We start from the raw sequence: 14,364 nt of genomic DNA on the forward strand, positions 1-14,364 counted from the left end.
AATAATGCAAAGATATTTGTATGAGATAATGGGAAATATACGAATAGCACGATATTTACAAGTGTATGCTTAATATAATTATTTAAAAAATGATATAAATAAATGAATACATGAAAATAATACCATATACGCAAAAATACCTATATACATATATGTAATGAAATATGTGAACAAATATTAATATTAAAGAATATATAATATATGTATATAATAGTAGAAACGAAACAAAATATATATAGTTAAATATAATACAATAATAATGAAACAACAATGATAATAATATTATATATATAACAATTAATATTTAAAATTGAATTAAACAGCAAAAATATTATGAAATTTAAGGTAAAAAAAATAGATGAAAAAGGGATGAGATTGGATTAAAACCAAATCTCTGGGGCGAATTTTGAAAGAAATTAAAGGAGAATGGACTTATCAGAACGCGCGTTAAACTATGGGGGATCAAATAAGTAATTTATCCAAACACTTGAAACGACACCGTTGGAAGGGGGACTAAATCGCAAGTGTAATGGATTTCGGGGTCAATTTATAAACAACGAATAACTTGGTTGCGAAATATAAAAATGCGGAAGGGCCAATTGCGCAAATAGCCCTTCCGCTCAAAAACACGCGGATCCTGCCCTGGTGCGGGTCGGGTCGACCCGCCCCACGTCCGAAACGACGTCGTTTTATCATTAAACAGGGGGGGACCAAAACGGTGCGTTTTGGTCCCCTATAAAAGCTAAGTTTTTTTGAAAAAATTCATTTGAGACCAGGTGAGGGAAAAAAAAAAGAAAGAAAGAGGGAGAGGGAGGGCACGGAGAGATTTCCGGCCAAGGGGGGGTCACCGGACGGCCACCGGAGGCTCGCCGGCGCCGGCGCCGGCCACCGCGTGGTAAAATTTTTTATTTTTTTTGCTAACTCCTTTTTTATAAACTTATGCTATGTAAAAATATAATAGATGAGTTTTTGAACAATAAAAAAAAAACCTTAGATCTGACTGCCTTTTCTGTTTTTGGTCTTTCTTGCTTGAATCTGCTTTTACTCTTGTATTCTTAAGTAGTATTACAATTGAAAAATGAAAGGAAAAAATCCCTTTGTTCCCATGACAGATTTCGGCTTTTAAAGCCAATACATTTGTTTTGTTCCTTTTGTTTATTATTTTCCCCATCATTCGCATGCTTTCCTTGCTGTTGTGTTTGTTCTTGCTGCAGGTGGTGGGCACGGTGGAGCAGGTGGGAGTGTCAGACGCGTGGGCGTCGTGGTGGCCAAGGCTGAGGCGTGCGAGTGGCGACCGATCAGAGGCGTGCATGCGTGGGGGGCAGACGAGGCTGAGCGGCGCGCCCTAGGCATGCTGCGCCTAGGGTTTTCTGCTGCAAACATTTGTTTTTTTTTATTTGGGCTAGGGTTTCTGCTATTGGGCTAGGTAGTGGGTTGAATTTTGGGTTTGTTATTTTGTAATTGGACTGTTGTTTATTGTTTTAATATTCGGGCCTGGGCATAAAATTAGGCCTTACATTAACCATGCAGTTTTTTTATTAAAATCATTTACATTTTTATATTCACAAAAACATTAACTTAAAAAATAATATTTATTTAATAAATTTTAATTTTTTTCTATTTTTCACACAAGTGCATGAAGTAATTATAAGTAATAGTTTATTAAGAAGCCAAATCGTATACGAAAATATAGCATGCTTATATCATTTTAGGCACCAAATTAGACTTTAATTATTCAATTTCTGTAATAAAGCGAAAGGGCGTGGCGGAAAGATGGTACCATTGACTTTAATTTTGGACAATCGTATTTAATTCTCATCATACGAAGCTAAGGTCGGTCCTCAAAAAGTATTTACTTGCTATCCTTTATTCACTATTATATCAGATATTACCCCTTTTTTAAAGCTTAATATTATATACGATAAAATTAAGGAACAAAATAATATAATAAAAATATTATTTATTATTATTTTTTCTTTCTTCTAATGTGTTAACCAATAATCGGAGTCAATCTATTGATTAATTCTTCACATTTTGTAGTCTATTGAGAAAGTAGGTTTTAGTCGAGAGTTTTAATACGATAATAATTAATTATTAAAAAATTAAAAAAAAAAAAACCTTATGTCTAGTAAGCTGGAATCCAAACTATCATTTTTTGGTTAGTCCAAGTCAAACAAATTAAAGTTTGAAAATAAAGGCTAATGTTGGACCACCCTCTTAATTAAATTTATACCAAATACGGGGAAGGTGCCTTTATTTAACTTAATATCAATCAGAATCATGATTAAAAATGAAGTAGTCTGAAGTTAAAAAAGGGTTTAAAAGATAGAAACTTTATGGGATCCAAATACAAAGGAATCTCAAAAATAAAAACAAAAGCTTTGAAATTTGTATTTGCTTTAGCAGTGTTTGGTTACGGGTTGATGACCAAATTATAAAATTGGCGAGCCAGTTGGTGCCGACAAATATTTTTACTACGTGTGTATTAAGACAGCATTTGTTTGTCCCAAACATGTTTTCTACATGCTTCTTTTTTTTCTACTATTATTGGAAAACCTTTTTCTTTTTTCTTTTTTCATGAGAAAATGACTAATCGCAAAAAAAATTGGTTTTGTCCCAATTCTTTTGATTTCAAACCCATGTATGTATATATATATAAAAAAGTAAGGTCTATTTCATAAATCACCGACAATTTTGTGCACGCTTTCCTAATCTTTTTGTGGGGATAAAAAATCCAATATTTTTTTCAATTTAAAGGAAAAATAATAAAAGAAGAAGCCAATTTCATTTATTCTCATTTAAATTTAATTGGAAAATCATATATTTTACTATGGGTGGAATTCTTTTAAAAATCGGGGTTTGGCACTCAGTTTTGGTTATGAGAGCCCATTTCCTGAAACATGGAAATGGGCCAAAAAGAAGCGGGAAGCCCATACAGTACGAGGGTATAACTCTCCTTTCATCCGTTTCTAAGCAATCTTTTTATCCATTAAATTAAATTAATTCGGTAATTAAAGAAAACCCGTATTCCTCTCTTACTGCGTCCACAAACCAATAAAACCCCACCACGCGTTCAATTCTCATTGGTTCTATTTGTTCCCATATATAACCACCCTCCCGTAACGGTATTTTCCGCCCCCAACTTTCCCGCTACACAAAAACAACATAAAAAGAAATCAAGAAAACCAGAGGAAAAAAAAAAAAGATAAAAAAAAACAAACCAAGGATCCCAAGAGAGCAAAGAATTTTGAGGAGCATTAATCAGAGGAAAAAAAAAATGGGTGTGGAGGCAGTGGCTGCTACAGGTGGAGGAGGAGGAGGTGTTGAGGCACAGAAGAAGAACAGAATTCAAGTCTCTAACACCAAAAAGCCTCTCTTTTTCTATGTTAATCTTGCTAAAGTATGGGTTTTTTTTTGTTTTAATGTGATATATTTCTTGAAAAATGATGTTTTTTTTTGGTTTTGGGTCTTCTTTAATTTGTCGCTTGATTGTCTAATGTGTTCACAGTGTGTTGCTTTTGCCATACATATGATCTTTCTTTTTATATTAAAAATTAAGAATTAGTGGCTAATTACGATGATTTGTCTTATCTTGATGAATGTTCCCTTTTTGCTAATTGATCTTTAATTTCGTTGTAATCTGCGGTTGATCTGATGTAACTTCAAAGATAAGAGTTTTATTATTACCAATTCCAAGAAATTGTTAGTCTATATGGATGATTCACATTACAAAATCATGTTTCATTTTAGTTTTCTTTTGATGTAGAGATATATCCAGCAGCATAATGAGGTTGAGCTTTCTGCCTTGGGCATGGGTAAATTTCTCTGAATCCATATTATCTCAAATCTTTGTATAACTTTACAATTGCAAATTACTGATATCCTACACTTACGCTTCTTTCTTTTATACTTTTGATCTGTTTTGATGCTTCAATGCCCATGTAGTTCACCACCTAGTTGTATTTATCGGCTTTGAAATCGATTCATTATCATAATGCTTGCTTTTTTTTTTCTCAAACTTGTAATGCAGCAATCACTACTGTTGTCACTATTGCTGAGATCTTGAAGAATAATGGACTTGCTATTGAGAAGAGTAAGAATCTCTCTCTCTTAATCCTAAAAAAGTTTCTCATCAAGCATGGTTAATTTGATATTGATTGTTTATGGAACAAAGCAGAAGTTTTGACATCCACAGTAGGCATGAAAGACGAGAACGAAGGGCGTGTTGTTCTAAAAGCCAAGGTGTGTTTATATTCTTACAGTCTATATAGTTTGCTTCTGGATTTGGTAACTGAATATACCTTCCTTCTGATCTCTTCTTGCTTGCTTTTTTAGATTGAAATCGTGTTGGGGAAGTCTGAAAAGTTCGACTTGCTGATGAATGCTTCCAATGTGGCAACGGAGACTGATCCTAAAGACAAGGAATGACAAAGTTAGTGAAGCAAAATATTTGATGTTCATTGTTGTAGTTGGATGTTCGAATTCTTTGTTATGTGTCTACCTTGGTCCTTGATAGTGCTTACTAACAGGAGTATAGGCAGGTATTGATTGAAACTTGTGGATTAGATAATTGCTCAATAGAGTAGAGACACAGCATTTTATAGAATGATATAAACAATGGGGCAATTCCAATTGTATTCTTCTCTCTATTCTCCAAGTGTGGAGGGATCATCTATGATATTACATTGTTTCTTTTTGAACTTGTATTTTCAATGTTACAATGCAAAAATGGATGATTGAATAATCAATTAGGTCTGCTTGATTTACTGAATCCCTACATGTTTCAGACACAAATTCAGGCATGGTTTTGAGCATATCCGTATCCAACACTCTCCTCTCAAGTTTGGGTCACGTAGTTGAAGCCTAATTCTCACCTTTTATCGGTTTGATAAAATATAACTATATCAGCCGCAAAATATGTAATATGATTGTGTTCTACATCAGTAATAAGGTGTCAACACAGAGGTTTCAAATGGTTGCAAGCTTTGAAAGCTTTTCTCATTACTTTTATGTCTCAATGATTTATTGTCACGTTCGAAAAACGGAATGCTGAAGCCCAAAGAGGCTCTTGGTCAACACGGTTCTAACAAAGTAATGTGATTACTCTTGTTTTCTGTTGTTGTTTAAAATGGATTAACAAGCTCAACATGACTGAAATAAGCTGGAGTTCTTTATATAAACCATTCTTGCATGTGTAAATACAAGGAACTCAAACATTGATCAATGTTTGATATGTTCTTTGTAGTGAGTGATACTTGATCAGCCTGTCAATTAAACCATACTGAGTTTATTCGAATGCATGTACACTACTAAATCCTTACTTGAAACGGACCGTTCGACTTGATATGGCAGGTTTTGCCCGCGATTTTCTTATATGGTGTTAACAACAGATTTGGCAAGTCGAAGCCGGTATCTATGATAACATGGTATGAAAATAATATGGAAATCATACATGACACGAAGATGCCTAATAAGTTTCTGCAGTAAAACTTATCTGTCATTTTCTGTGTTTCCTAATGCACAAATTAGCTAGCCTAAGGTTTTTAAAAGCATTTCTTGGCTTGGTTTCTGGAACTGATTGGATATAGTCTTCAGCATTGGCAGCCTGCATTTCCCTTCTGTCAGCTTACTCTAATCAATGGATTTCGATGAGTTCGTTCGGTATGGCTGCATAATAATAATCATGCTATTTATTGTTTCTACCCTTTCTGCACTCTGCTTATTTCAGTTGTATTGAACCGGTCATACATCGCATTTCGTTTCAGTAGTTAAATCTAAAGTTATTCTAAAAAAGAATGTAAAAGTTTGCATTGAATGGTATCTACATAGTGCAGTCTTTCTCTTTTAGACAGTCTTTAATGGAATGCTTTTTTTCATGGAGAGTGGTGTCCACAATTTACCTGAATCGTGTTTTCATGGAGTGATTACTTTAGATATTGTCAAGCTCTTGCATAGATTATTTGCAGCTATATATACTGATGGCTTTTGAGAGCATATATTGGTGGATCTCATATGATGCTTCAATGCATAGATCCCCCATTTTCATATGAAAATGATGCTGCCATTATGAAAGTTGGTACCATATCTTTTTGGAAATTGGTAACTGATATAACAATGAAAAACTTGTTAATCTGATGATTAAGGTAAATAATCACTTTCTAAGTTCGTTTGTGTTATTGCCATTTTCCGTGTTTCCTACCAAGCAACAGCTTTTGATGTCATATATTATTGGAAATTGGTCATTGACATCAAAATTGCAGCCTTTCATTGGCATGAAGGAAAAAAAAAACCCGGATTTGCAAAAAAAAAAAAGCCCACAAACTTGCAGGGTTGTTTTTGTCATTTGAATGTTTTCCTAGGACAAAAAGGCAAAATCAGCTTTCTCCAAGGCCCCCAACATAAATAAACCCCGCCCGAAATTCCCCAAATCGAGATAATTTCACATATTTATCGCTTCGTTTCACTCTCGTAAACGAACCCTCCAAAAAACCTAACGGGATTTGCTTTACTCTCTCAGTCTTCTTATAGTTTTCGCGATTTTCGTACCTGAAGTCAAAACCCATCTTCCTATTCCTATTATTATCTTCTCTCTTCATCTCATGTAAGTCCTCTAATTCAATCAATTTCTATATTTGTAGGGTTTTATCTTGTAGTTCATTTTTTTCTCTCTCTTATTTGAGGCTTTAAGGCTTAATAATAATGGCTTCCCTTTGTTTTGCAAATATATGCAATCCTTTTTGGAGCCGAATTTCCCTCTGGGTTATGTTAGGGTTTTTTAATAGTTTTTCTTGTTCTCCAGTGATTTGAGTATTTAGAGGTTTTATTGGTGGATTTTTTTTTATAATTGTGATACGAGCAAAAATATTTGAGATGAAATTTATAGATAAAAGAAAAAAGAAGAAAGGTACATTTACGAACTAACCCAAACAAATGTCAAAAGCCATAATATTAATAGAGTTAGGCATGTATGTAATTATTTGTTTCTTTTTCTTCCTTTTTTGGATTTTAATTAGTTGCGGCTGCTTAGTAAAGATCTTTTTTTTGTTTGCTTCTTCTGTAGATTTGATATTGTTGGCTTATCACTTGTATGTTTAGGGGATGGGAGTTTGGCACAAATTATTAATATTTGCTATTATCAGTGTGCTATTTTTGACCTTTATTTGACAAACAGTTAGATTGACATGATTGTTTTGCATTGTAATGTTTTTCATATGTTAATGTTGTCTTTCCTTTTTTATTCACCGCAGCACAACACTTATGGCTGAAGTTGGTCAAAGCTATGGTGAGAATGAAGTAGAACAAGTGCAAGAACATGGGGACTTAGAGCAGAATCTTAACCTGGGGCATGATTTGAACTTGGAGCACAGTGCAAACTTGGAACAAAATGCGAACTTGGAGCACATTGCAAACTTGGAGCACATGGCAAACTTGGAGCACAATGCAAACTTGGAGCATATTGCGAACTTACAGCAGATTGCGAACTTAGAGCACATTGCTAACTTGGAGCACAATGCTAACTTAGAGCACAGTGTGGACTCAGAGCAGAACTTAAACTTGGAGGAAGAACCAGAAGAGAACTTGGAGGAGCATAAATTGCAGCAGGAATCACAACATCAACCAAAACAAGATCATGAAAACGAGGCAGTGGTTGGAGGTGGTGAAAAGAAGTGGCCTGGATGGCCTGGAGAGAGTGTTTTCCGGATGTTAGTTCCTGCACAGAAGGTTGGTAGTATAATTGGACGTAAAGGGGAGTTCATAAAAAAAATAGTTGAGGAGACAAGAGCTCGAATCAAGATACTTGATGGTCCTCCAGGGACACAAGAGAGAGCTGTAAGTTTGTACCTTCTCTTCTCAGCTTATATTATATTTACACTTTTGATTATGATAATAGACTAGTAGGGCAGAACCAGTTCTTGTTGAGGCTCACTTTCTGTGTCTACTTGAACTCTTGTGATATAAGTCATATGAGTATCTTCGTTATCCTCTATTCTTGAAGAACGATTCTGCTACACAGAGTGGCTTTCCTTAACTGCAAAGTTAAGCTGACACTCACTGCTGGAAATATCTTTATGGTTGTTAGAATTTATTCTGTTCCATTTATATTAGATCGACATTCCATATGCATTTATTTATTTGTGCTTATGATGAAGCCATGTTGGTATATAGTGCTGTGGAAGTGATTTTGACTATAGAAAATAACAAAGATTGCTCTTTGATTTTAGCTAGATCTCTCACAGTTTTAGGGACTACTTACTTAAATGTTATATTGGTTCAAAACATGAAAAATTGAAAACATAACAAATAAAGGGAAATGTAAAAAGATTCATCAACAAGTAAAGGTTAAGCTTTAAAATATTCCTTTCTAAACAATTCTATAAAGAAGTTATAGAATAAAACATTGAAGATTATAGAAGGATGGAAGTGATGAATTAATGGATGTAAAGTTTGAAGTGCTTCACATGGGGGTAATTTGAATAAAAATAATTCTTTGTTACACAATAATTGTTCATCATTTCTTAAAGTTGCCTAACTTCAGCAGTCAATTCATGCCCAAGGCATGTTATCGTTTTAAATATTTGAGTAACTAAAGAAGATTGTAAGAAAAAGGCCATAAGAAGCAGCCCGTAAAATACAAATACAGTTCCCTTTATTGCAATAACAAAAATGAGTCTGTGCAGGTTCCATCCGCAAATTTTAAGGAAAGGAGTCAATCATCAATAAGACTCCTCTTATGAGGAACCAAATTCTCAGATTGCAGGGATCATCATTGAGCATTTCAAAGTGCTGAAAGTTTGATCTGAACTAACAGACACATCTTGTATGAACAACTGTACCAAGAAGCTCTGCTTTTTCCCTGGTAACTTCAGAACCTAGATGACTGGTGTCAATTGTTAAATGAATCTTAAAGGATCCTGTGGAAATAGCTCAAAGATCCCTTGACATCAAGCTAAAATTAAACTCCTATTTGTAGCATAATACATAAATACCTAAAATTATTGTGGCCTAAATTTACCCAAATTCATGTGAAGCCTGTCTTAATAATACATATGGTATATGCATGTGTGATATATTCCCTAACTGGGCTCAAAATCTATGATCCAAATAACTTTCAAAAACTTAACAGATAAAAACAACTTGGTTAATAAGTCTATCCTCTTGACAAGAATAATAATTTGCACAGATAAAACGGTAATTCAACTAAGGTCAAGAGTGTGAAGATAAATAAAACTGTTCTAGAAAAAGTTCAATATCATTGTTGAACATAAAATGTCAGCTTTCCTTTAAACAAAAAGGAGTTTAACCGTATACTATAGATTACACCTAATCTAATCCAGTATGGCAATTTTCACTTCTTCAAAGCATTATGCTTCATGGTTTTACACGTTTTCCCTCATTTACTGGTGGTGTGTGGTAAAATTGGGTTTTGTTTGAGTTTCTTACCTTTCCTTCCTAATTTTATCTGGCCATGTGGACAATGAATCAACTTAGCCTTTGTGCTGCTGCTTTGTCTTGTGAATAGGTAATGGTATCTGGGAAGGAGGAGCCTGATTCTTCTCTTCCGCCTGCTATGGATGGACTTTTAAGGGTCCATAAACGCCTTATTGATGGCTTGGAGGGTGATTCATCTCATGCACCATCGGCTGTGGGAACCAAGGTTTCAACAAGGCTGCTAGTCCCTGCCCCACAAGCTGGAAGTTTGATTGGAAAACAAGGAACAACTGTCAAAACCATTCAAGAATCGTCTAATTGTATTGTTAGAGTTCTTGGATCAGGTATTTTTTCATCGCTTCTTTTGTACCTTTCCTTTTAGTGTAAAAAATTGCCATTTCTTTCAGATTGTTTGTTGGTGTTGTTGAAATAGTAAAAGCTTAATGGCTAATCTTCATAAACTATTTTCAATTGTTTATCTAAGTGGTGCTTAATATTGCTCCTCTGCATGTGTTTGACTATCTTGATTTTTACCCAAATTCAAGAATATGGTTTTTAGTTCCAGTGCTAATAATTTGAAGTTTTTTTAATTATTATTATAAAGATTTGGCATCCTTTGTTTGATATCTCATGCTATCATTTTGTTAAGGGATTTCATTCTTAATTTCTTTAGACTGCTTTTGACTGGTTTTGTTTATAATAATTTGTTAACATTTCTTTTCTCTTTCTCTTTGTTAAATAAAATAAAATGCTGCAGAAGACCTTCCAGTCTTTGCTCTTCAAGATGATAGGATTGTTGAAGTTGTAGGAGAAGCAGCTGATGTGCATAAAGCTTTGGAGCTAATTGCATCTCACCTCAGGAAGTTTTTAGTGGACCGCAGTATAATTCCCTTATTTGAAATGCATGTGAGGCTTCTACTTTTTGTTGACGTACTGATTGATCATGCCTCTGTTAGTGTATAGACTAATGAAAATCTGTTACATGTTTCTATCAGATGCAAAAGTCTAATCCTCAGATGGACCATATGCCACCTCGTCAAACCTGGGCCCCACCTCAAGGTGTCCCTCCTAATGCTGGTGGAGGTGGTTTTGGACACAATCCTCAGTACATGCCGCCTCCACGGCAACTCGAGAATTACTACCCACCTGCTGATATGCCTCCTATGGATAAGCAGCCACATCAGGGTATTTCTGCCTATGGAAGAGAAGCCCCAACTGGTGCTCATGGATCATCAAATCCCAATGCACCATCAATGATCACACAGGTACAACAACTTACTTACCTGGTGTCCACTTTCTCTCCATTTTCCTCCCCTAATTTTTCCATTTCACTTTAGAAGAAGATGCTCAGGAGCTTTTTTCTCTTTGACTGTTAATGCCATTCCTTGTTCTGGGTTTGAGTTTTTCAAGTAATGGGGATGGCTTGCTGAATTTTAATATTAGAGATCAATGTAAAGTAAGTTATCATGCCTTGGCCTGAAAGGGGGTGTGTGGGAAGGCTTTAGCAAACCTTTTATACTCGTGTGTTTTGTAGAGATCCATGTATGCAACCTCATGCATTGGTCTACTTTTTTCTGGTTTTGTTTCTGGATGTTGGTCAGTTTTTGGATGTTACTTCAAAGGTTGTTTTACTCGGTGTAGGCACAGCAAGGTCTTGCCAGTCTTGTGAAGTGTTAAGTTGATTGGTCTCAGATCGAACAATCAGATTGCAACATGTTAATAAAATTTTTGTGTTTGCAGGTCACTCAGCAAATGCAAATTCCGCTATCTTATGCTGATGCTGTTATTGGGACAGCTGGTGCAAGCATTAGCTATATTCGACGTGTTAGTGGGGCAACTGTCACCATTCAAGAAACTAGGGGTGTTCCTGGGGAAATGACTGTTGAAATAAGTGGTACTGCTTCACAAGTTCAAACTGCTCAGCAACTGATACAGGCATGTTTTTTTCCCTGGCTTCTGAACCTTCTTGATCTTTCTTTTGCTATTTGCTACTCCGAAAGCAATTTCCATGTGTTTTTCATTGCTTATTCTTTTGATATCCTTTGCAATATGGGTTTGTCCACTTTTAGTAGGATATGATTATTCATTCTGATGCATCATTGTAGAGGGCTGAATAAGATAAGAGGTTGTGGCTACGTGCTTGTTATAATGATTTTGATATCTCATTTTCAAATAGCTTGCAAAAGGTAATAATTTTGTAATAGATCTAGACAGCAAGTACTAGTCATGCAGGTCTCGTTTGGCCTTTGTTAGCTATCTCTCCCTGCATGCCATGCTCACATATAGAATCTTGTCAGAATAACCTACTGGGGACAATTTATTGAGTTGAAGACTATGGGTACCGCTCACTGAATTGTTTGGAGCTTTTGGTCTAATATACTGGATATTACTTGTGTTGCAGAATTTTATGGCTGAAGCTGCCGCACCAGCACAGGCACAAGTTGGTGGGGCTGCAGACCAGGCTTATAATCCGTATGCAGCTCATGGTTCTCTATACGCATCACCTCCACCTAATCCAGGACATGCGGGTGGCTATGGCTATGGTTCAAACTATGGGTACTAAGCAAAGGGTTTAGACATTACATGTTGGAGGTTGATGGAAAAATGGAGGTGGTAGAACTAGCAAAATTGGTTTCGAAGTGATGTAGTGTTGTACCGGTGGTTAATGTGGTGTTAGAGCAAACTGAAAAATACATGTTAGATTTTGCCAAGTTTCAATTGTATTGAAGCATATTTAATTTGAATTTTATGAAACAGATTTAGATTTTAAAAAATATTAAAGAGAGATTTTATTTCTTTTTAGAAACTAGTGTAATTTTTACCGCAAATTGTGCTGTGTTTTTCAAAACTAGCAATACTTGATTTCTTCCAATAAGTTTGATTTTTACCTAAATTCCAGACTCCACTGAGCCCACATGGGAAAGTAGTCTTGATCACTAAACTATAAAATTTTTTAATTTTATTACTATCCTTATTATTCAGACCACCTTCATTAGCCTTAGTATAGTAATATATTGAATTCCCAACACACATACATACATTCTATCTAATTTTAAATAATTCAATCAGTTTTTGCCCCCAACACATCTCCATCATGCATCTAACCCCCGCCCCCATCCCGCATTTATTCCTCTTCTCTCTTCTCTAAATTGGGAAAAAAATCCTAAACAAATCTGCTTTAGGTTTTCTCAAAGTAGTTCCTAAAAATCGAAAGCATTTCCAACTTCATCGTACAGAAAACACGGCTGCCACCTCTTCTATCTGTTGACTTCTCAACTCTGTAATTACAAGAAGAAATCTTGCTCTAATTTTTCTGCCAACACTCTCAACTAGGTTTTTTGGACCCACCACCTACACTGCCGCTGCATCTCTAGCTTCTTAATTTTAGTGCTACTATATGTTTTCTTTATATATATTTGAGAATTTGGCTATATTTGTTGTAAGTTGAAATAACTATCCTCTTGGGTGTAATTTATACAGAGGATGTTATGGTTTTTACTTACGAATCAGTGTATTGTACTTGCGAGAGAAGCATGTTAAGTTCTCCATGGTGGAATTGTGGAATTTGTTGCATTAGTCTTCACCTTTAGAGGAATAGTAAAGAAAATGTTTTTAACAGGAACCAAGTAACCCAAAGCTGTCGAGCTTATGCTATAGTTAGGTTTATCAGCATCCATTTTTGTTTAATACTTTTGAGAACTAAATTAATAAATTTTGTAAACGTAAAAGTTTAAATTTATTGAGAATTGAGGCTAACTTGATAGAATGTATAAGTGTTGATGATTTATTATACCAAGTAAAAAAAAAGGTCATCTCAATATTTCTGCGATCAAAACAGAAACAAATGATAATGTTAATGATAATATTGAAATTTTTTGTAGTTCAATGATGAAAGCTGAAACACACTAATCATTAGGTGACTAAATTGTATGTTTGACTTATATTATATTCAGAAGCGAAGTCAAAAAAAATATAATTTCACCATTTTTATATTTATATCTTTATAATTTTTAAAAGATTGAATCAAATTTTTATTATTTTTAAGGGGACCAAAGTGTATACCTTTACTAAAATAAATTTTTATAAATTTTAGAAGAACCTAAATGGAAAATTTTTTATTTTAAGGGGCCGGGTCCCTGTCAACCACTTAGCTACGTCTTTGATTATATTATATGTGATAAACAATAATATAATGATCACATCAGCTATCCATTAAAGATTTTAAATAATTTTTTTTAAATAATTTAATAATAATTTAATAATTTTTTTAAAATTAAATGACTGACATGTAAACTATAATATTTAAAAATTAGTTTTTTTATGTTTATTTTTAATGGATTTTTTATTTTTTATATTGTATTTGTATTGATGATAATTTTTGGCTGCTTAAAGTAAAAAAAAAATTGTATAATATTTTAAGTTAATAATATGTTTTATGTACATTTTATAAATGTGGTGGTAGGTTTATTATATTCTTGATTATATAATATTTTGCATACAAATCTGTGATTTGTTGGTCTTATTTTTTATATGTTTAAATAAATTTATATAACTTTTTTATATTGATGAATGTATTTATGTTATTATTTTTCAAATCATTCCAGGATTAAAATTAGATTTTTTTGAAATATATCAATGTTATATTTTAGTTTTTCTTAACAAAAGATATCTCAAATAGCATTTGAGTTTTCAAATTTTAAAATGAACAACTTATTAATTAATAAGTTTATGTTTAGAGATGTTTATAAGTTAGATTAAGTTCCGTTAAACTTATAAATTGTATCACTTCCATACAACTTGCTCAAATAGGATATGATTCAACTTGAGTTAAACACCTTTAACTTCATATTCTAGAGAAAAGTTTTTGAAAAATCATTTTTAATTAATATTTAATGAATTTATATAATTTAATTATTTAAAAACTAAAGCTTTAAA

The 14,364-nt window shown here is 33.8% G+C and overlaps 2 protein-coding genes across 3 annotated transcripts; both read left to right on the forward strand.

Moving 5' to 3' along the window:
• Positions 1-3,104: 3,104 nt before the first annotated feature.
• On the forward strand, positions 3,105-4,700 carry LOC107904654 (uncharacterized protein At2g34160). The gene is made up of 5 exons (XM_016831103.2): positions 3,105-3,400; positions 3,767-3,815; positions 4,031-4,093; positions 4,178-4,242; positions 4,336-4,700. Exons 1-5 carry the CDS (start codon positions 3,278-3,280, stop codon positions 4,426-4,428), a joined length of 393 nt encoding a protein of 130 aa, XP_016686592.1. The 5' UTR covers positions 3,105-3,277; the 3' UTR covers positions 4,429-4,700.
• A 1,697-nt stretch (positions 4,701-6,397) lies between these two features.
• Positions 6,398-12,301, forward strand: LOC107889372 (flowering locus K homology domain). 2 transcript variants are annotated; one of them, XM_041081650.1, is made up of 7 exons: positions 6,398-6,601; positions 7,248-7,830; positions 9,521-9,773; positions 10,187-10,335; positions 10,425-10,694; positions 11,170-11,364; positions 11,831-12,301. In XM_041081650.1, the coding sequence occupies exons 2-7, from the start codon at positions 7,258-7,260 to the stop codon at positions 11,990-11,992; spliced, it is 1,602 nt and encodes a 533-aa protein (XP_040937584.1). In that variant the 5' UTR covers positions 6,398-6,601; positions 7,248-7,257; the 3' UTR covers positions 11,993-12,301. The 2 variants fall into 2 exon arrangements, with proteins under 2 accessions (XP_040937584.1, XP_040937585.1); XM_041081651.1 differs by having other exon boundaries at positions 10,190-10,335.
• The last annotated feature ends 2,063 nt before the right edge of the window (positions 12,302-14,364 follow it).

Source organism: Gossypium hirsutum, chromosome A11 (assembly GCF_007990345.1).
Source record: "Gossypium hirsutum isolate 1008001.06 chromosome A11, Gossypium_hirsutum_v2.1, whole genome shotgun sequence".
Taxonomy (NCBI): Eukaryota; Viridiplantae; Streptophyta; class Magnoliopsida; order Malvales; family Malvaceae; genus Gossypium; species Gossypium hirsutum.

Coding starts and splice junctions, on each gene's coding strand:
- LOC107904654 (XM_016831103.2), top strand. CDS start 3,278: ATGGGTGTGGAGGCAGTGGCTGCTACAGGTGGAGGAGGAGGAGGTGTT. Junction 4,094..4,177: donor TGGACTTGCTATTGAGAAGA/GTAAGAATCTCT, acceptor GGAACAAAGCAG/AAGTTTTGACATCCACAGTA. Junction 4,243..4,335: donor GTGTTGTTCTAAAAGCCAAG/GTGTGTTTATAT, acceptor TTGCTTTTTTAG/ATTGAAATCGTGTTGGGGAA.
- LOC107889372 (XM_041081650.1), top strand. CDS start 7,258: ATGGCTGAAGTTGGTCAAAGCTATGGTGAGAATGAAGTAGAACAAGTG. Junction 7,831..9,520: donor CAGGGACACAAGAGAGAGCT/GTAAGTTTGTAC, acceptor TCTTGTGAATAG/GTAATGGTATCTGGGAAGGA. Junction 9,774..10,186: donor TGTTAGAGTTCTTGGATCAG/GTATTTTTTCAT, acceptor AAAATGCTGCAG/AAGACCTTCCAGTCTTTGCT.